This window comes from Castor canadensis, chromosome 15 (assembly GCF_047511655.1).
Source record: "Castor canadensis chromosome 15, mCasCan1.hap1v2, whole genome shotgun sequence".
Taxonomy (NCBI): domain Eukaryota; kingdom Metazoa; phylum Chordata; class Mammalia; order Rodentia; family Castoridae; genus Castor; species Castor canadensis.
In genome coordinates, this window is record NC_133400.1 from 70,033,145 (window position 1) to 70,054,148 (window position 21,004).

General features: G+C 41.9%; 1 protein-coding gene and 1 long non-coding RNA gene across 3 annotated transcripts in view; one reads left to right on the top strand and one right to left on the bottom strand.

Moving 5' to 3' along the window:
• Positions 1-313: 313 nt before the first annotated feature.
• Positions 314-16,146, bottom strand: LOC141417500 (uncharacterized). 2 transcript variants are annotated; one of them, XR_012442087.1, is made up of 3 exons: positions 16,003-16,146; positions 10,305-10,487; positions 314-3,967 (listed from the first exon to the last, which is right to left on the bottom strand). It is a non-coding gene; the product is annotated as an uncharacterized lncRNA (long non-coding RNA). The 2 variants fall into 2 exon arrangements; XR_012442088.1 differs by having other exon boundaries at positions 314-5,215.
• Positions 16,147-16,653: 507 nt separating this feature from the next.
• LOC109677561 (cyclin-Y-like) overlaps positions 16,654-21,004 on the top strand; it is a 344,091-nt gene continuing 339,740 nt past the window's right edge. The window contains exon 1 of the mRNA XM_074056437.1: positions 16,654-16,895. Coding sequence (XP_073912538.1) covers positions 16,742-16,895 — 154 coding nt within the window. The 5' untranslated portion in view covers positions 16,654-16,741. The remainder of the gene's footprint in view (positions 16,896-21,004) is intronic.

Consider the following 21,004-nt stretch of genomic DNA (forward strand, 5'->3'; position numbering starts at 1 on the left):
GAAGATTCCCCTGCTGTGGCCTCTACCACACACATCCCAGCCAACCCACATACCACCCAGATAACTCAGAGGGGAGAGACACACAAAGGCTGGTTTTGTTTCATTAACAAGATTAAAGTAAATTTTGAGTTTTATTTTTGTTGGGCGGGAATCATTTTAAAGTATTTTTTCTGATTATGAAACATTCATTGTAGGAAATTAGAAAGATAAACAGAAAAAGGAAATTAAAAATGATGCAATTTTTTTAATGTTATAAATTGTCCAAAGTTGTCTCTGTTAATAGGAATGAGATCACACTGTTTAGTAACTATTTTAACATTTTTATTGTGGTAAAATACATACAAAAATTTAGCACACTAACCATTTTAAGTGTACAGTTCAGTAGTATTAAACACATTCATCATGAGGTACAACCATCACCAACATTCCTCTGCATTTCCCTTTTTGCCTTTAAAGCTGAAATTGTACCCAGTGAATTATAATATCCCATTTCAACCTTTCCATAGTCCCAATTCATGCACCCCCTTTTTATTGGCACTTCTGGGGTTTGCATGCTTGCTAGGTAGGTGCTCTACCCTTTGAGACATACCTCCAGCCTCTCAATTGTACCTTTGTCTCTATAATTTTGAGTACTCTATCTCAAGTGAGTGGAATCATACAGTATTTATCCTTTTGGGACTATACTAAGAAATATTACTTTAAAAACTTAAAATAACATGGCGATTTTTGTGCTATTAAATACTATTTTAAAATGTGATTTTTCTGAGACAGGGTATTACATAGCTAAGGCTGTCTCTCCTGCCTCAGCCTCCTCCCTACTGCTGGGACTGCAAGTGGGCACCACCATACCTGGCTTAGAATGTGATTTTTAATGGTGCATGATACTCTATTACATGGATCACAATTCATTTAACAAGCTGTTGTTAAATACTTTGGCCATATTTTACCTGCGTAGCAGTGCAACAGAGAAACAGAGCTGGCCAGGAGGTAGGGATCGGAAGTTAGAGGTACAGAATAATGTTTCCTGGAGCAGTCTCCAGAAGACAGAGTTCACTCAGGTAAAATCTTCCCCTAGTTTGACTTCTCTTCTTGATGTAGAATGTGGCCCTGTGTTCACCGCTACTGTGTATATCCCAAAGAGCTATGTCTTTAACCATACTCATGATTCTTTTGGACAAATTAATTGAAATAGAAACACAGGATTAACAGGTTTATTATAGTCCATGGCTTTTGATAAATGTTGCAAAATTTGGCATTCAGAAAATTTGAATCAATTTATATTTTTAGGAGCAATGGAAAAAAATGCTTAGTTTCCTGAACAATCTGATCAACTTTGGGTGAAACCTTTTTAACAAATTTTTTTTTTTTTTTTTTTTTTTGGTGGCTCAGGGGTTTGAACTCAGGATCTCATGCTTGGTACAATTTGAGCCACTTTGCCAGCCTGGGTGAAAGCTTTTTTAAGCAGATTTTTGAGCAGGAATACTTTTAACTGCTTAAGTTTACTGAATTAAGTTGTGCCACAGATATCCTGTCAAGCAATGTTTCCTACTTCTGAGTTTCTTTTGGATGGTTGTGAACCTGTTTGGGTTGTTTCTTTTTAAGACGACAGTATCAGCAATAAGGAGTAAAGTAGAAAGTACCAAGAAGAGCTGGTGGAGTGGCTCAACTGGTAGGGTGCATGAGGCCCTGAGTTCAAACCCTAGTACAACCAAAAAAGTAAAAAACAAAATGAAAGTTCAGAAAGTACCAAGATAGGGCATTACAGTCATAGCTGAGAATTTAATGATTACAATATTGAGGATGGTTTAGATGTCAATGATTGCACTGGATGACGTTTTAGATTACAAAGTATGTGGACCAACATTTAAAAAATATGAAATTCGAGCTGGTGGAGTGGCTCAAGCAGTGAAAGTGCCTGCCTAGCAAGTGTGAGGCCCTGAGTTCAAACCCCAGTGCTGCCAAAAAAAAAAAAAAAAAGAAATTTATAAATATAGGCACATTTCTGGAAGATGGACAGGGCCAATTGCCTAATTCTTTTGTAACAGATTATAAGAGACTCCTAGATTTTAGGGAAATAGTGTCCTGATGTTTCAGTAGGATTTAATTTTAGCTCTCTCTCCATTCATGATACTGGCTGCTAATAAAATTTGGTAACATCAAAATCTAGTTGTCCAAGTGATTCCAGTGACTTAACACTAGAAAATGTATATATTATATAAATGCAGCATTAGCTTTTCTCTATTCCCATGTTATAGCCTAAGTTGTTGTTCCCCTTCCCTGCAAATTCATGTGTTGAAGTCTTAACTTCCAGTACATCTCAAAGACTGTAGGAAGCAGAACTTTAAAGTAAGACAGGGTAGAAAGGGCAGGTCCTTATCCAATATGATTAATGTCTTCCTGAGAACAGATTAGGACACAGGCAGACCCCACAGGGAGGACCATGTGATGATACCAGACATGACAGACACCTTAAGTAAAGGAGAACGGCTGTCCAAAGAAACCAACCCTACTGACACCTTGATCTTGGACTTCAGGCCTCTACAACTTCTAGTCTCTAGAAATAAATTTCTGTTACTTAAGCTACCCAGTCTGTGGTACTTTGTTATGGCAACCCTAGCCAATGAATGCATTGCATTTTGTTAATTTCTGATTTCACCCAGCAAAGTGTATCATTAATATATGCTTTTCCATTATCAAAGTCTTTCTGTAAAAGACTTTCTTCTCAGTTCTGTTTAACATGTTGTTATTCCTTGTTTCAAGAATACTCCAAGTGGAATTACTAACTGGTATAGTTGCATTGAACACAACTTGAGAGATAAGTACCAACACTGTTACGAAGACAAAGCTCCTAAAAGTCCGCAAATGATGCTTTATATTTAAAATGGAACGCAGCATAAATAAAGATTGTTGGGGGTAAGGATTCAGAGACTAGGAGAGACCATTCTACTCAGTCAACAAACATTTCTGATCATGTTATGCCCTAGGTCTTATTCCAGGAGTTGGAGACAGCAGTGAGCAAAAACCCAAAGGCTTGTTGTCTTTCTGCTTATGTCCTAGCTTTCAGATAAAGATGCAATACCTATTTCTTCTCTGTTCTACTCTACTTGCATTATCAAACACCACACCTGTTTCATTTGATTTTCTGTGGAATCTGTTGGATTTGAATTTTGAATCAGGCCACTTTTGAGTTAGGACCAGGAAAATTCCAAGCTGTCTTTGAATGTGGGAGTCTGAGGCACAACAGGATGAAATTTGCATGGTTGAGGAGGGCGTGTTTCCATGAAAGCTCTACCTTACCAGTTCTGGCTGGCTGGGTTGCCAATGTGGAAGATGGAGCTCTGCAGACCACAGTGTGGGCTCCCAGGAAAGGCTGTGTGAGTGACAGTGAGGTGAGGAAAGACTCACTTCCTGTCTTCACTGTTCCAGTTCCTGGGCAGATGAGCTCCATTTGGATGTAGCTGCTGTTTAGCAGGGGAAGAGCCATCTAGGGAGACTGTGCCCTCAAATGGCTAACTGTATGAGTACTATGGGTGTGAGAGTGATGGAGGTGTTCTATATCTTGATTGTGGTGATGATGGTTCCATGGGTCCATTAATTTCTCAAGACTTATCACAATATATAATTAGAATGTAAACCGTGATGGTCATTCTGAACTGGGGTTGCCAAAAATGTGCCAAATTTTGTATCTCCAAATAAAATTTTTATAGATAAGTTATATTTTTTATAGATAGTTAATTCTTTACATTTTAATAGTATGCTGACACTTAGAATTTCAATCTCTCGGGGCTGAGACTGAGGTCCAAGGTAGAACCTGTGCAAGGCCTTGGGTTCAATTTCCACCAACAAAATCAATCAATTGATTGATGAGTCAGTCTCTTCCAGTGGTTATGTGAGTGGGACTGTGGTGATGCGGACATTCTCACTGTAGTCTTCAGAATACTGACTACATACAAGTGTGCATATATACCTATTATGAAGGAAAGAATCATTACAAAATATTCTTTAGGAAGACCACTCTTAAATATAACCCAGAATTTCTTTTATTCTTCAGATTCACCTCATAACCTTAGAGAAAAACTTAAGGCATGAAAACAGCATAGTATAATTTAAAAAATTCTTTATACATCTTTTGGATTTTTGGCTCCGGGTTTCTCACTAAGTCTCTCTAGAACACTAACACCTGAAATGATGCTTCCCTTTCTTGCTTCCAGAGAAAGGTGTACTGGTTATTTGACCATGGACCTTTCCCATGCTTACAGACTCTCTTCAATGGGGTTTTAGTTTGAGACCGCAGTAGATAACTAAGTTTTGTTGGTATAATTTTGTTGTATTGGTTTATTTGAATTTAAGAGATTTATCCAAATGCTTTGTTTATAGGTCTTTATTACCAATCAAAATAAGCTCCTATGTTGAGTATTTCCATAGAAATGTTGTATGTGTTGGATTGGTGCTCAGTCATGCCATTTAATTTACAGACCACAGCTGCACTATGCATCTCAAGGGTGGATGATGTAAAGGAGAAGTTTAACCAAGCAGCGGGAGACCTGGAGTCCAGAGTGGGCAGTAACTGAGCTGAATCTGGTCTACCAAGCAGTACTGTAAGCCTCTCATCACCTACTTAGGACCAGGTTCTGAGGTATGGAGGTTTCTTAAAGGAATTTTGCCTACTTTATTGGGTTTGAAGTTATTTTTTTTTCATTCTCCCTTTTGTACACCAAATATACATTTCTAAAAATCTTTCAAGTTTAGACCTTTGGAAAAAAATTTTTTTTTGGCAGTAGTGGTGTTTCAACTCAGGGCCTTATGCTTGCTAGGCAGGTGTTCTACCTCTAGAGCCATGCCCCCCAGCCCTTTTTTGCTTTAGTTATTTTTCAGATAGGGTGTTGTACTTTTTGCCCCAGGCCAACCGTGAACCAAAATCATCCTACCTCTGCCTCGCAGGTAGCTGCAATTATAGCATGAACCACTATGTCTGGCTTATCTGTTGAGATTGGGGGAGTCTTACTAAGGTTTTACCCAAGCTGGCCTTGAACTATGATCCTCATATCTCAGCCTCTGAAGTAGCTGGGATTACAGATTGAGCCACTGTGCCTTTTTCAATGGAGAGATCGCGATTTCCATTTTGGAGATGTTACCTTTGGCAATGTTTCAATCATTAAAAGGCAAAAATAAATGTTCATACAGCTCCCTTGCTTCCAGCTATAAGGAGTACAGCCTAGGGGAAAAGAGAATGGGAAAAGAGGAGTATGAAATGGTCCTCAAAAGGACAGAATCAGGGCTGGGGTTATGGCTTGCCTAGTAAACACCAGGGCCTGAGTTCAAACTCCAATACTGCCCAAAAAAGGGGGAGGGGGATAGAATCTAAGTGATAGAATGGAAGACATCTTAGTTGAAGTGACATATACATCACTAATATAATCTTATAGTAAGATAAATAAAGTGGAAGGATAACATGTTCTATACTCAAAGGCAAAAACTGTAGCAGCTGATGCTTTTTAGCATAAGATTTAGGATTGTGCACACAATGTCAAAATCCCAGGTTCCCCTTCTCCTGCATCAAAACCATGACTTCCACTTGCTTCTTGGTCTTACAGCTATGGAGGTGGCTGGAGGTCCAGCTTGGGTTCTGTTCTGTCAGGAGCATGGATTTTATTCTACAATCCTTTGTTTTGGCAAAATGATGGTTTAGATTATCAGAGGAAAAGCATTTTAAGTAAAAGGACTTAGCTAGCATATTCTTTTTGGAGGGAAGAAATACATTATTTCTTCTGAAAATGATGCAGATGTAAAGTAAAGGAAAAAAAGGATGGAGGAAAATAAAATCAAATAACTTGTGTTAATTTGATGATAACCACTGTTAACAGTCTATTTGTGAATCTCCCTAACATGTCTCTTTGCATATATATTCATGTGGGCATAGTGTTTCATGAGTAGGTCAAATGACGCAGTTTTGTAATCCGCTTTTATCTCAACAAAATTTCATGGCTTGCTTTATAACAATAAATATAGATGCACATCCTGATTTTTATGACTTTAATTCATTGCATGGAGCAGAATTTACTTGATTGGTCCTAATTTGTGGGTACTTAGTTGCATTCAGTTTTTCACCATTAAAAATTAAGTGGCAATCTTTAGCATAATTTAACATCTATGAATATTAACATTCCTTTCAAATTTTTTTTAAAAATTCTTTTTAAATCAGAATACAGACTTGTGATCAGAGAAAACTATCAGGAAGAGGGAGTAATTTTCCTTCCTGTGGCCCTTTTCACAGTATTCTAGCACAAACTTCAGTGGACCTAAGTCCTCTTCACCTCTCTGTTTACACTCTTTAAACACAAATTTCTTGCAGCAACATTGTGAACTATACACTGTGGGAGGAGGGTAAGGCAGTGGGCAAGTGGTGTGTCTTCTCTGGGAATTTTACTGTTTCACCTTCTCCCTGTACTTGAAGCCTGTGTTTTCCTCCATAGTGGCTCCTGGTGCAACTTCCCCTCCAACCTCCCAGAGCAGTCCCGTGTAATCTAGCTCTTCCTTCCAGCTCTTACTCCTTCCTCTCTAGCTCCTCAGAGCTTACTGGGTGAGTTGAATTAAGTTTATAGTACCAGGCTGATGTGAGAACATTTCCAGTATCACTTATCAAAGACGGGATTTGCAGACAAGTCCCCCAAAGAGGGCCAACTGGGAATTCTGGGCACCCTGTTATGCAAGGAGGCAAAGGGGGAGGGCTTTGCATCCTTAGGTCACAGGAGTGAGGAGTGCCCCTACTTTGACCAGCCTCTTTCCAGCCTGGTGCCATAGAAAGAAGAGCTATTCAGATGTTATGGATGACATTCTCAAATGGAAGACCCCAAGTCTCTGAGCTGAGGGTAAAAGAAGGGGAGATAAGATAAAGACAGAAGTAGGAATTCTCATTTCTTTCTTTGCGTCACCCATTGTATTTCTTGGCATTTGTCATATAGTGACTATTCAATATTCATTATAACTTAGCCTCATATGCTTTGCCAAGGTTAGGTTCCTAGAAAATGCAGAAGTATCAGAGCTAAGCAACTGGAAGAAGTCTCTGTGAGATCTGTAATCATCCTATCTCAGGCTGCTGAGCAACTTGGGGTATGGTGACACTACCTCATGCAGAACACCACATATATTACCAACTTTACCTGATAGACTAAACAACACCAAAAAAGTGTTAACACTGAAGCAGTTTGGAGCTTGGGAAAATGACAACATGCTGAGTAGTCAGGGTTAGAGTTAGATGAATATAGATTTTCAGTTGTATTGTTTCCCTATGTTAGCGGTGCAAAAATTTATTCTGGTCTGCCATCGGGAAATGGAGATTGAGACCACAATTTATCTGGAAAGTATCTTGGTGTTGTTAGATATTACCAGTCTTAGTACTGGGACAAGTCTGCCTCCCACTTCAGAATTTACTTGAAGAAATGCAGGTATAAAATAATACAGGTCGATAAATGCTGTGATACAGGCATGTAAAAGTGCTGTTAGGAGCAATGGAAATTCATCTAAACACAGCTCAGAGGATGTCTAAAAGTTCTCTATGTTTGGAATACCAATAATGAAGCAATTGTTAACGTAAAACAGTGTAGACTTTCTCCAATATTATTCAGCAATATTTTATCAGAAGATTTAAAAACGTTTCTTTTTTATCAAAATGACCTGGAAATTCTAATTCTAATCAATCCTTTCATGGAAATAAGCAGATGTAGACAAAAAGATCAGCATATAAAAATGCTCATCTGAGGACTGTTTTCTATTAGAATGAAAAACAAATGAGCCTGGAAGCAAAAGGGGTAGGGGGAAGGGAGAAGAGGTAGGAGCAGCAGGAAGAGATAGCCCAAACCATGTATACACATATGAATAAATGAATAAACAATACAAAAATGAAAATCCATTAGGCAGGGAGGGGTTCAATAAATTATGATACACTAAACTAATGATTTGTAGTCACTGTAAATTTAAAAAAAAACTTTAACTAGGATAGGGAACTATCTATGATGCTATAGAACAAAATGGAGGCCAGCATTTTGTTTTTCTTCTTTAGAAAGAAGTCCTGGGGATTCAACCCAGGACCTCTTGCATACTAGGGAAGCACTCTACCACTTGAGCCATACCCCCTGCCCTTTTGTTTGTATTTTTTGAGATAGTCTCTTTGAACTTGTGATTCTCTGAGTAGCTGGAATAATAAGCATGCGACCACCATTCTTTGCTTGGTTAAAATTTGTTAAATTTTACACAAAATTAGTATACAAGTGTGATCAAATGATCAAAGGAAATCTCCCACACCATTAAAAAGGGAAAACATTAACAAATTACTGAGAGTCAATATGAAGGAAATAATCATTATCTCTGACTCTAAACAGAACAAATCCAGTGGTGTTTTCTATGCTTGCACATCATCTCAGCAACAGACTCAAGGTTCTTTAACTTCTAAGATTTCAATGGATTTAGTCTTACTTAGTTTAATATGAAAGCAAGCATTATTTTTTTCCTTAAAAAAATTTTTTTTGGCAGTACTGGGGTTTATACTTAGGGTTTTGCCCTTGCCAGGCAGGCACTCTATCATTTGAGCTATGGCCTCGGTCCTACTTTTTCCTTTGAAACTGTTTTTAGTAGGAATCTAAATGAGATAATGAGTGCTTTATAGAACACAGTTTCTGTTGTTTTCTTTCAGATGGTCTGGAAAGTATTAGGTTATGTTTGTTCTGATATAAAGAACGAATATTTGAAGTGAATGACTAGGTGATTTGGGCCAGGATTTCCTATCTTTGGTATCCTTGCCATTTGGGGCTGGGCAAATCCTGGATGGAGAACTGCACTGTGCACCTCTGTGGTTTAGCACATCACTGGCCTCTACCTACTAGATGCCAGTAGCACCTCCTCCTCAGTGGTACATGAAGGTGTCTCTGGAATGGGCAGACTGCCCCTGTATTCAGAACTACTGGATTGGAAAACTGAAAAATTTTTTAACAGACTGATATGGTCTACTGGTATGCATTGTTATATACACATACAGATACATATAACCACAGCGTATTTTTCTTCTGAAAGATTTGGTGTTTTCTAAAAGAGCTGTGGAATTCTAACTTCTCCCTTTGAGAATTATATTTTTACTCTAGAGTCTTTCTTCCTAATACAAGTCATGACTAAGCTCTGAGAAGTACTAGCAGGGCCAGTTTTCTGGTTAATTACATTAAAGAGAAAGTATAAAAGGCAATAAACAATATTTATTGCTAATAGGTATCTATGAATCTCAAAAGAATCATGATGCTTATGAGAAAAATACTTTCTCAAAATTTCAATCTATAGGCTTGCCTAGTCTGCAGGTGGTCCTGGGTTCCATCCTCAGCACTGCCCCACCTACCCCCCCAAAAAACCCCAACAAACCCAAACCCTAAACAAACAGACAACACCCTATAGTAAAAGGGGATTATCATGAAAACTCCAACATTCTACCATCAGCACTAGCAATGCCTCACCCTACCCTGCCTCTAGTTCATTTCTGTACTTCCCTTATTGAGGAAAAAAAAATGGGGAGAAAGAAAAACAGCAGAAGGCTATAAATACTGAGTGGGGATAGAAAAAGGAGTATGTTCAGTTTAGAGATGCCAGGCACTGTGATAGTACTGTATGTTTCTTTCAGAAGCTCACAGCTTGGTAGATAAGACAAAATAAATTGATGCATAAAGACAACAAAAGGCAGGAGAGAAAAGTAGCTTATGAGAGTTTTAGGGAAAACCCATGTGAGTTTTTTGTTGTGCTAGGCATGGAACCCAGGGCCTTGTGCCTGCTAGGCAAGCGCCCCACTATTATACACCCATGTCACATGAGTTTATGATCTCCAGTATGAAGGACAGGGAGAAAGCACTGCTGTGCTGAGCCTTGAAGGTTAAGTAGTGTTAAAAAAATGCACAGATGGGCAGGGAGGAGGAATGGTGTTTCAGAAGTCAGACCAGAATGGCAGGTGCAAGAGTGAGTTAAGAGCAATTCTGATTGGCTGGAGAGAAGGCAGATGTCAGAGAAAATGAGAAGCTGTGGCAGACTCTAAGCAGGAGAATGACAGCACTGCCAGTTTCAGTGGGATCTACTTTGCTGCTCCTGGAGGCCCTAGGGCTGTTTTAATATTGAATAAAAGGTGCAGTGAATTTTGGGTTCCTTGGAGGTAACTACTGTGACGTGGAAGTAGTAAGTTAACACAAGTCATCAGCTATCCTTGTTTTACTTTTGAAATGCTGTCAGGTTTTGTAATGTTGGGAACAGGGCCAGCTAACTAAGACATGTAAAAGTACCTGTCACATTTAAGTGGCAGCTTCCAGTTCTGGGAATACTTAAGGAGGGCTGCATTGAAGTCCAGGTTGACTGTCCAATCATCATCATTTTAGGTCTAGGTTCTGGAGCAAGAACAGGTGGTACTTGGCCTTTTAAGCTTGGTTTAACTTGCTCAGCAAGTGGCTTCAGTTCCTTCCATTTTCCTGCAAATGACATATTTTAATTTTTATGATTATTCATTCCATGATATATACGTGTGTGTGTGTGTGTGTGTGTGTGTGTGTGTGTGTGTGTGTGTGTATGTGTATGTGTATGCATCCATTGGTTGTTGGGCATCTCAGCTGTTTCCACATTTGGCTATTGTGAACAGAGCTACAATAAAAATGGATATGCAGGTATCTCTTGCATATTGATTTACACTCCTTTCAGTATATGTCCCAGAGTGGAACTGCATAAGGTAAGTCTATTTTTTAGTTTTTTGAGGAACTGTCCACTATACCGATTTCCATAGTGGTTGCACTAGTTTACATTCCTGCCAACAGTGTATGAAGGTTCCTTTTATTCCCCGCATCTGCATCACATTTGTTTGCATTTTCTTTTTTCTTATTTTGGTGGGATTGGGGCTATATGCTTGCAAAGCAGGTGCTCTACCACTTGACCCACACCTCCAGTCCACTGTGCTTTGGTTATTCTGGAGATGGGTATCTGAACTATTTTCCCAGGCTGACCTACAAATACCACTCCTGATCTCAGCCTCCCAAGTAGCTAGGAGTCAAATTGTGAACCACCAGGCCCTGGTTTGTTTTCTTGATCATTGCCAGTCTTACTGGGGTGAGATGGAATCTTAGTGCAGTTTTAATTTGGATTTCCTTTATGGCTAAGGATGTTGAGTGTTGCTTCTTATACTTTTTAGCCATTTGTATTTCTTCTTCTTAAAATTGCTTATCCAATTCATCTCCCCATCTATTAACTGGATTATTTGTTCTTTTGTTGTTTAGTCTTTTGAGTTCTTTGCATGTTCTGGAGTTATTTATTTGCTCAATAGCTGGTGAAGATTTTCTCCCATTCTGTGGGTTATTTCTCAATTCTGGTAACTGTTTCTTTTGATGTGCCAGATTTGAGTTTTAAAAATTTTTTTGAATGTTCACACAGACTTTACCTGATGAGCATCACTAATTCAAAAATCCAAAATTCGAACTAGGGATGTTATTTCCATTGGGACTAATCTGCCCTTTGAGCAAGCAATGTCCTTTTGCCACCCAAACCCTCCTTTTAGCTTTGGAGCCTGCTTACTGCCTCCTTCTGTTCTGGTTTCGACTTTACTATGGGGAGCCAAGTGTAAAAATGATTACCCCACAATGATTGTTCAGAGTACCTATTATCTGGGGGCAAATCAGTGAAACTTTTCAAAATGAATACATAAACTCTTATCAAAGAGCAATGTCAGATCTTGGCCAGATGAGAATAAGGCTCAGATGCATGTAACTTGGGAGTTCAAAGTCACAGTGGTTTACACAATATAGTTTATTTCTCTCATGTAAAAGCTTATAAGGGCAGTGTCTTAGAACAGCATCCATCCAGAAGGTCACGTGGTATTCCAAAGTGAATGCTAGAATTACAGCCATCATACTCATATTCCAAGAAGCAGAAAAAAAGGAAGACTCTTCAGAGCTTTCCTGGAAGTTTCCTCTCCCACCTCATGGACCAGACTTAGTTACATGACCAGCCATCTTCTTTGTGTTGGGAAAACTGGTGTTCCTCACAAAACGGAGGCTCTGTAATTAAGGAAGATGGAGAATGGGCAGGGGATGGGCACGTGGAGGTCTCTGCACTCTGACCTATGCCTTTACCTCCTTGCTAGATGCTGGACTTGCCTTATTAAAAGTTCATCCTTGATATTGGGAGTACATATGTGTTTACCACTTCCATTTTTGATGAGCATGGAAGGATGAAGAAGAGTTTGGCAAGTGAGAGCCTGGGCTTCTTTTTTTTTGTTTGTTTTTGGTGGTACTGGGGTTTGAACTCAGGGCCTCACGCTTGCTAGGCAGGTGGTCTATCACTTGAGACACTATGCCAGCCTAAGCATGGGCTTCTTAACGTCATTTATCTTGAAGATGTGGTGGATTCTCAATACTGAGGTAGATAAACCAGTTTCCAAGTGGGCCTTCTCCCAGATATCCAGAAACTAAGGCTGTTACCTGCTTCATTATGCATCACATAAACAAAGGCTTTGCTTATGGATAGAAAGTTGCTGTCTTCCCCATCCCCTTCCCTCATGGCGACCGTCTTCCTTGCAATGTTGGAACATGATCTCAAAATCTTCCTTAACCCAATATTCCTGGAAGTTACCCTGGTCCAAAAGATTTGGCACTAATATTTAAATCTATTAGCCATTCTTATTTTCTTGTGGTAATTTTCATTCTGTCAGAGAATCTCTGGGTATTTTGTTACTTCACGGGAATAAATCATTGAGTGGAATTTTAGGTACATCCACTGGGGATAAATGTAGATACTTATAGGTAGCAGGCTGGCATTTTTCAGACCTTACCACTGATTTAGTATAATTACCCATGTTGCAGACCTTTCAAAACCTGTTCTAGTGACATTACTGGACTTGGAGTTTTTCAAGGGTAAGATCTATATCTTATATCCATTTTTGTATCTCCAAGGTGCCTGGCTCAGTACATGCTCAAGAAATGTAACAGGTGACAGTTGGTTATTTTGGCTTTTCTACAACTGCCTTAGAAATGTTTTGAGTATCTGATATGGGAGACTGGCTACCAGCTGATAAGGGCAGCTATACCCTGAGCAGGCTTTTCTTCCTTCTGACTCTAGGCATTTTCTTTCTTTTGACCAAAGAACCAGGTACTGGGCTAACATGGCTCAGTATTTTCTATGTTCTCAGAGGTTATGTAGGAGTTGTGCAAATGATTGATTCATATTCCATACATATGAGTGTGCTTGATGCAAGGCTGCAATTATGCTCCACCTGATTCAATTAAGGTAGCCAATTCTTGTTCCCACCACCCCACCTGCTGGGGATGGAACCCAGGGCCCCACACACTCTAGGCAAGTCCTCTACCAGTGAGCTACAGACCTAGCACCCGACTGGCTTTTGTAAGTAGATCTATTAAACCATGTAAGTTAATACTAATATTGTTTATGGTTTAAAGATATGATTCCCACAGAAAATTTTGTTAAAAAACAAAACCTACTACTGCTAAAAAGACCCGAAAGGAAGACTTAGTTCACTAACTTTCATATTTACCTGTTTCCAGTGACCAAATTCTTGAATAGGATTATGGAGAAAGAGTTCAGGAAAATAATTTCCAAATGAACTTTTGTTTGAGTATGGTGGGTATGAGTAGATCCAGGTTGATATTTTTTAAGGATGAACATTTTGCAACAGGGCCTTGTTGCAGTTCTCACTCCTTCCACATTCCTCTACAACCTCTTACCCCTATCTGGGCTAGGTCTACACCGTGTTGAGGAACTGTCCCTGCACTTAAGATTCCCAAGTGACCCAATGTTGGTGATGCTGTGATTAGATGCACACTTTCTACATGATGTTCCTCTTCAACCTTGCTCCCTGTTTTGGCTCAGAAAGGCGCTTGCTCCAGAGAAAGAACAACAATCCTCTCACCCCTTTATCTCTCTTCACGTAGAACTAGTCTTAAGCACTAGGTTCCCAGCTTCCATCAGAACAAAAGAGAGAAGCAACACCAATCTTTTCCACTCACAAATGTAGACTTTCCCAATCTGCTTCCCTTTTGTTCAGTGACACAGGTGGCCCCTGGGAGAGGGGGAGGCAGGAGTTCTGGAGGGGAATGCAGCTGAGCAGGGGACCTCTTAACATTGGATTCAGAACCAAGTGCAAAGTCTTGGTTTGACCATTTCTCAGGATTTTGGTCTTGAATAGGTTTACTTGTAACAGTTAAAGTGTCTGTATTTATAAGACAGTGACAGCTTAGTTTTGGACATGGAAAATACTTAGTACAATGCATGGCATATAACAATCACCTTTTACTACTATCATTTTGGTGTCACAAAATTTTTCCTAAGGTGTCATTGTGCGTCAGGCCAGGGGCATCTCTGTCTGGAATTTGAAGTGTTTGTGTGTGTGTGTGTGTGTTAAATGTAGATGGAGAGGGTTGGTACCCAGGTAAAGCACTATTGGGACTTTAGCATCTATCTTTCTTCTTCAGGCCAGTTAACTCAAAGTCATATTCCTGAATAAGTCTAAAAGGTGCCCTTCTAAGGGGATTATGACCAGATTGTCAAAGAGGGAGTGGGGGGTAGTAGAGGGACACTGTTGACCAGTGGCTGTACCTCACTCTGGCAAGGATACTTGGTTCTCCTGCCCCCCAGCCATGTCTTCCTGTACCTCTAGTTGTTCTTCCCAGTTAACATGGCCCAAGGACATACTTGAATGTGCAGCAGACAGCCAGCCATGCTGTCTTTCCGCTAGCCCCTTTCTTTTGGTAAGGCCTTCAAACCTAACATTAACATAAATACACATTTTATGAATAAGGATCCTTTAATATGCCTGACTGGATATGCCATGCACATGTAGATCTATGATTGAATGTCTACTCTCATACAATGCCCCAAAGTACAAGGCAGCTTCCGAACAGACAATATGGGAATCTCTCGCCCAGTTCTCAGCCACTAACCCACACACTGTCATTGCATCAAACCTTCCTGGGAAGTAAGGTGTGCAGCCTTGATGATTTGTCCCATTGTCACCTACCAACCGTCTCAAGAGTTGCCATTCCTTACAACTTCCCTCTTACATGTCTCTCATCTAGCCAACACTATTTCCCAAAGTCATCAGACGCTTAGTTCAACAAATAGCCTTCAGCTCAGAGCATTGAGTTTTCTCCTTACGGACTTATGTATTAACATTCCTGTGCAATGGAAACTAGATGTGAATTAAATAGATATTTTTTCTTTTTTTTTTGTGATGCTGGGGATTGAAGTCAGGGCCTTGCACATGCTAGGCAAGTGCTGGTCCACTGAGCTACACCCTCAAAATGTTCCTTTTTTTTTTTTTTTTTTTTGATGGTACTGGTGTTTGAACTCAGGGCCTCATGCTTGCTAGACAAGCAAGCTACCACTTGACCCACTCCGCTGGTTCTTCAGTTAACTATTTACAAAGCCTTTGACAAGACGTAAACACATGACTGGTGATAAATACCATTACCCTTCCTCCTGCTTTTTAGTACCTGGATGTACCATTAACTAGTCCTGAGATCTTGGATGCCCCCTTTCACTCCATGAATCTTTCAGGAACTATCTGGAAAAGGGGTGAGAAGGTTGCTTTTGTCACCTTCTTCCAACAAAGAAGCAACAGTCTCACCAGCCTCGGGCTTCGGGGGCGGCAGGAGCGGATGTGGCGCGTTCACATGCCTTTCTTTACCTTAGAGAGTTGGCAGGGCCGTTCCCAGCACATTTCAAAGGTAAAACATGGGAGGTCAACCTCACATTAACCTCCAAGGAACTCATTAAAAACAGGGGTTATCACCAAGTCCTCAGCAACTTCAAGATAGGACAGCGTACTCCCACGTCAGGACCTAACTTCATTTAAATGTCTAATCCTAAAAAGTCAAGCGGCGCAGGTGGCCCCGGGCCGTGTGGAGGTCCCCATCCGTCCTACCCTCCCCGCGCTGCGCTCCCGCCGGCTCGGACCCCCGCGGGTTACCGGGAGGTGACACACACCTCGTCCGAGCGACGACACGAGGCGGAGGGAGCGGAGACGGGCAGAGAAACGACGAGGGAATGGCGGGATCCCCGCGAGACCCCACCGCGCGTGAGACCAGGGCGTGCGGCGATCGGCGCGCCCCTCCTGGCGGCGGATCTGCTTCCAGGGCACAGGGAAGAGGCGTCGACGGGGCGGGGCTGCGGCGGGGCGGGGCGTCGACGGGGCGTCGACGGGGCGGGGCGGCGAGGGCGGGCACGAGCATCCTCCGCTGCTCCGCGCGTCGCCTCGCCTGGCCTCGCTGGGCCCAAGGCTGCGCCCACGCCCGCCGCCCGCTCGGTGCGCACCCGTGTGTCTCCAAAGTGAACCGGAACCGCTTGCCGAGGCCATCACCGCCGCCGCCACCGGGGAACCGGGCTCCGACCGGGAAGCGGGTGGGGGGAGGCGGCCTGCGCGGCGCCGCCCGCCATGGCCGCGGCGGGCTGAGCTCGGCGCGGCGGCTGCAGTCGCGCTGACCGCAGCGCTCCTCCGCCGTAGACAGGCCCTCCGGGCCTCGGAGGCCGAGAGGAGCCGGGGCCGCCACTCGCTCGTCACCGTTGCCGCCGCCCATGGCGAGGCCCCGCCGCCGCCGCCGCTGCTGACCCGGCGGCCGGCCGCGACTTCCGCCCTCCCCTCCGGCGGCGGCGGGCGGGCCTCCCTCCACGCCCCCGCCGCCCGCGCCCCGGGACCGACAGCTGCAGGAGTCGGGGGCCACCGAAGATGAGGAACACTACCTCGTGCTGCGTGTCGTCCAGCCCCAAGCTCCGGAGGAATGCCCACTCGCGGCTGGAGTCCTATCGGCCTGACACCGACCTGAGCCGCGAGGACACGGGCTGCAATCTGCAGCACATCAGCGACCGCGAGAACATCGACGGTGAGCTCCCTCCTGGTACCCGCGGCCAGGCTGCCCGGGCTTCTCCGCCGGTCCCGAACCCGTGTCCATCGCGGTCGTGGCCGCCTCACTGGGCGTCCGAGGTTCCCGTAGCTTCCGGGCGGCTCCTTGATGGCCGCCCAAGTGAGCGGCCGGGAAACTTTGCTAGCCGCGGCTCCCGAACCCCGCGGGCCCAGTGGGGGCAGGAGGTGGGGGACGTGTGTGTGAACCGGTCGCGAGGGGACTCGAGCCGGCCACGGCTGGGGCGCCCCGAGAGCCCGGCTTCCTGGCGCTGTTGGATGCAGCCAGAGGCCAAGTCAGCGCGACAAGGGGGATCATGTTTGTTGTTTTAAAAGGGAGTGGGATGGGCGAGCCTTGATGTACCTGAGGAGGGAGCTCCCTCAGAGAAGGAGAGTTGGCCTGAGTTACTTCCCCGGACACTTACAAGTTGACTCCACTGGGCTGTCCCCGCACCCCTAAGTCCCATTAAAAAGTAAACCAGCCCCAAGAATCGGTCGGTTGGTCTGTCTGTCTGTCTATGTATGTATGTATGTATGTATGTATCTGTCTAGGGGATGGTTGCAGGGTTGCAGGCAAATAGCTTCACCTAAGAATGCTTATAAAAATATCATTTATGGGCTTGAATTACAGTTCTATTTCTAATTATCTGGGTAAATTGTAGTTTGGCTTTGAGTTCGTGTTAAAAAAAAAGTTAAAGGACTCATTATTACTCCTAGTAATTTTTTTTTTTTTGGTCTTACTGGTTTTGCAGCATCTTTATCAGCACTGCTTTATCAGTAAGTTCTGTGGCCTAAAAATATCTAGAGGAGTAGGTTTACGCATGGTGCATAAAATAGTTTGCATAATTTTCAACTTAAAAAGACTTGAAATTGGAAGTGCATTTTTATTTTTATTTTTTTAACTCTCAAATCCTCACAGTTAATTTAGTGGAACTGATCTGAAAAAAATTGTGTGAATGAATGGGCCAACTCTGTCTTCATTCTTGTTGTCTTTTGGGTGGAGCATTGCGTATACTGTGGAAGGCCACACTCAAATTGCTGAAGGAAAGGCCTTTCTCATTATTTGGTTTCCATTAATTTCTTATAAATGATAACTTCATCTTTTTAGGGTAGCAGTTTTATTAAATGAGTACCATAGATAGATATAGACATCTGGTTTATAGTAGGTGCTTTGTAAATTACAGTTCCAACATTATTTTTCTAGTGTTATTTTAGACATCTGTTATCTTAGCCTGCTCTTTAGATGTTTTTGAACTACAGTCATTCTATTTATAGAAACATTATATTTTAAAGGAAGAAAGGAACGAACAAGTTTATTGTACAAAGTTGTTACCCAGTCTTACTTGTACAGTGCTGGCAGGCCAGAAACATTTGGAAATAATTTTTCCTGTATGTTGTGCACTAACATTTGATGGACGCTTTGTATTTTAAATGGTAGATCAAAAACCAAAAAAAGAAAAATAAAAAGATGTTCATTTTAAGAGCCAAGCTGCGTAGCATATTATTATTATAAGCTATAGTAAAGAAACTGGGAAAGTATGTGATTGTAACCAGCTATTTGGCATATGACTTAGAAGGATTTTACCAGGAAACAGTGGCATGGTGCGTTCTTTCATTTGAAAGAAATCTGAATTTAATTTGTCAGGCATTTTTGAGAGAACATTAGGAAGACCGCTAAATTTTGTTTTGCAGATTTAGGATAGTTTGAGGGTATGTAGGGGGGTGAGGAGGGTTGCTAATGTGGGCTGTAGTAGCCTCTTGCTCCAGAACCCAGTTCGAATGATGATGCTAATTTAAAAGTAGGAATTCTAATTTTCCATTTAAACCATGTTATCTAACCAGCAGTTTTTGTTATTGGTTTGTTAGACTAGAAATCTTGGGCTGGGCCTTAGTATTAATCTGTCCATTTAAAGGGCTCCAGGATGCAGCTTTAAATCACTGGTTGTTGTTAGTGTTACCTGCTGTCAAGGATATTTTGGTAGAAATTCATGTAATGTTGGGTTGGGAGAAGAGAACGGATTTAAGTTAAATAGTATGTGTGCGTACATATATATATATATATATATGCTATATCTATATCTTTCTATCTATAGAGTTGAATTTCTGAGTTGCAGTTGGCTCTCTGTATCCTTGAGTTCCACATCTGTGGATTCAACCAACCACAGATCAAAAATATTTCCCCCTTCCCCCTAAAATTTGCACTTGTACTGAACATGTACAAACCTTTTTTCTTGTCATTGTTCCCTCAACCCTCAACATACTGTATTAAAACTGTTTACATAGTCTTTGGTAGTATAAAGAATCCAGAGATGATTTATAGTATGTAGGAGCATGTATGTAGGCTATAAGCAAATACCAGGTCATTTTCTGTGGGGGCTTAAGCATTCACAGATTTTGGTTATCTGAGGGGGTCCTGGAACCAACCTGCAGATACTGATTGTTAGAGTATTAGTGAACATTTTAAAATCCCATCTGAAGAATTCTTGATTCTAGTATTATTAAAAGCTGAAGTACCAAGATCTATCTTCTATCCTGAAAAACACCCCAGCTACTGATTATTGAAAAGTTCAGAGTTTAGGAATCTTCTGTGATAGTTCAGTTTCTTTAAATTACAGAGCTATAACATATGTCTCTATGTTTTCTCCATCTTACCCTAAACACACAAAGGGGTAGTGTTTGTCCTATAGGATTCCAGTGATTTAGTTGGGGTAGGTAGACTTCTGAGATATCTGCTAGCAACTTGCTGTGCCTTTATACTCAGTATTACTATCTTTGTGTTTGGTTATTTATGTTTTTAAAATTTGCATTAGATCTGTCTACTTCATAAAGTCATTCAGAGATTGAGAAATAACAAGACTACCTCACAGTTGTGGTAGTAATTCCGACTCTTATATATTGATTACTCTGTGCCAGATGCTGCTCTAAGTGCTCTGCTTGTATTCATTCATTTAGAGCTCACAGTACACCCTGTGGGCAATATTAGCCTTTACGACAAAAATGAGGCACCAGGAGGACTTGCCCAGGGTCACACAGCCAGTAAATGGCAAATGATGCTTAATTAGCCATCACACACTGACAAGCCTGTGATTGCCTTCTGGGATAGGGTATCTCTTGTCATTGTAGTCATAGCCATAGTTTCTGAAAGAAGAAATTTCGTCTGTCTGCAACAGTTATTCACTGTGGACTTTGTTGATTAGATGGGAGGAGAAAAATAGGGATAGAAGAAAGAGATGATGAGATCAAATAAATCAGGAATCCTGTAGCATCTGCAGCATAGTGTGCCATTTTTAGGTTTTGCCTCAAAACTGATTAATGTCAGCTTCATCCCTTATGGCTTGCCTGCCATCCTTGACAACTCAGTTTCTCCCTCATTCCAGATCCAGTCTGCTAGGAAAGCATGGCGCTCCACCTTTAAAATCGGTCTACAGTCTGATCGCTTCTCAAAAGCTCACCTGCCATTCTTCTGATCCAGTACCTGTCATCCCTGTCAGCCTCCGTGGTCTTCCCACTCCACCCTTGCCCCTCCAGTCTGTTCTCATTTGCTGCAGCCCTAGAGATTGAGATCTAATCTAACACTTTCACACATAACTCCTCTGCACAAAAATGGTAGTGACTTTTCATATCACTTCTCTTCACTTCACTATAAAGCCCTTACCTTACAATGGACTTCACGTCCCTTTGGTGATCTGCCTGCCCTCCTCATTTTGCTGGCTTGCTTCCTCATTCTGCCACACTGACTTCCTTCTGTACTGTTGCTTGATCACACTAGGGCCTTTCCTCTATTCCTCTGACTGGAATGTTGTAGTATTCTCTTGGTTAGCGCTCTCACCACCTTCAGACTGGGTTCAAGCCCCTCTCTTCAGTGAGACCAGCCCAGTCATCTCATTTACTATCCCTTCTGCCTCTCGGCCAGCATTCCCTGTGTGCATTTTCTGCACTGCTGTTTCCGTATTCCATATCACCTTATGACATACTTAGGAGGTATATGCATATACATTAGTAATGTGTCTACCCACTAGATCATAAGTTCTAATAGCACAGGTTTTGTTTTGCTCACTGCTATAACTCAGGTAACTAGAATAGTGCCTGATT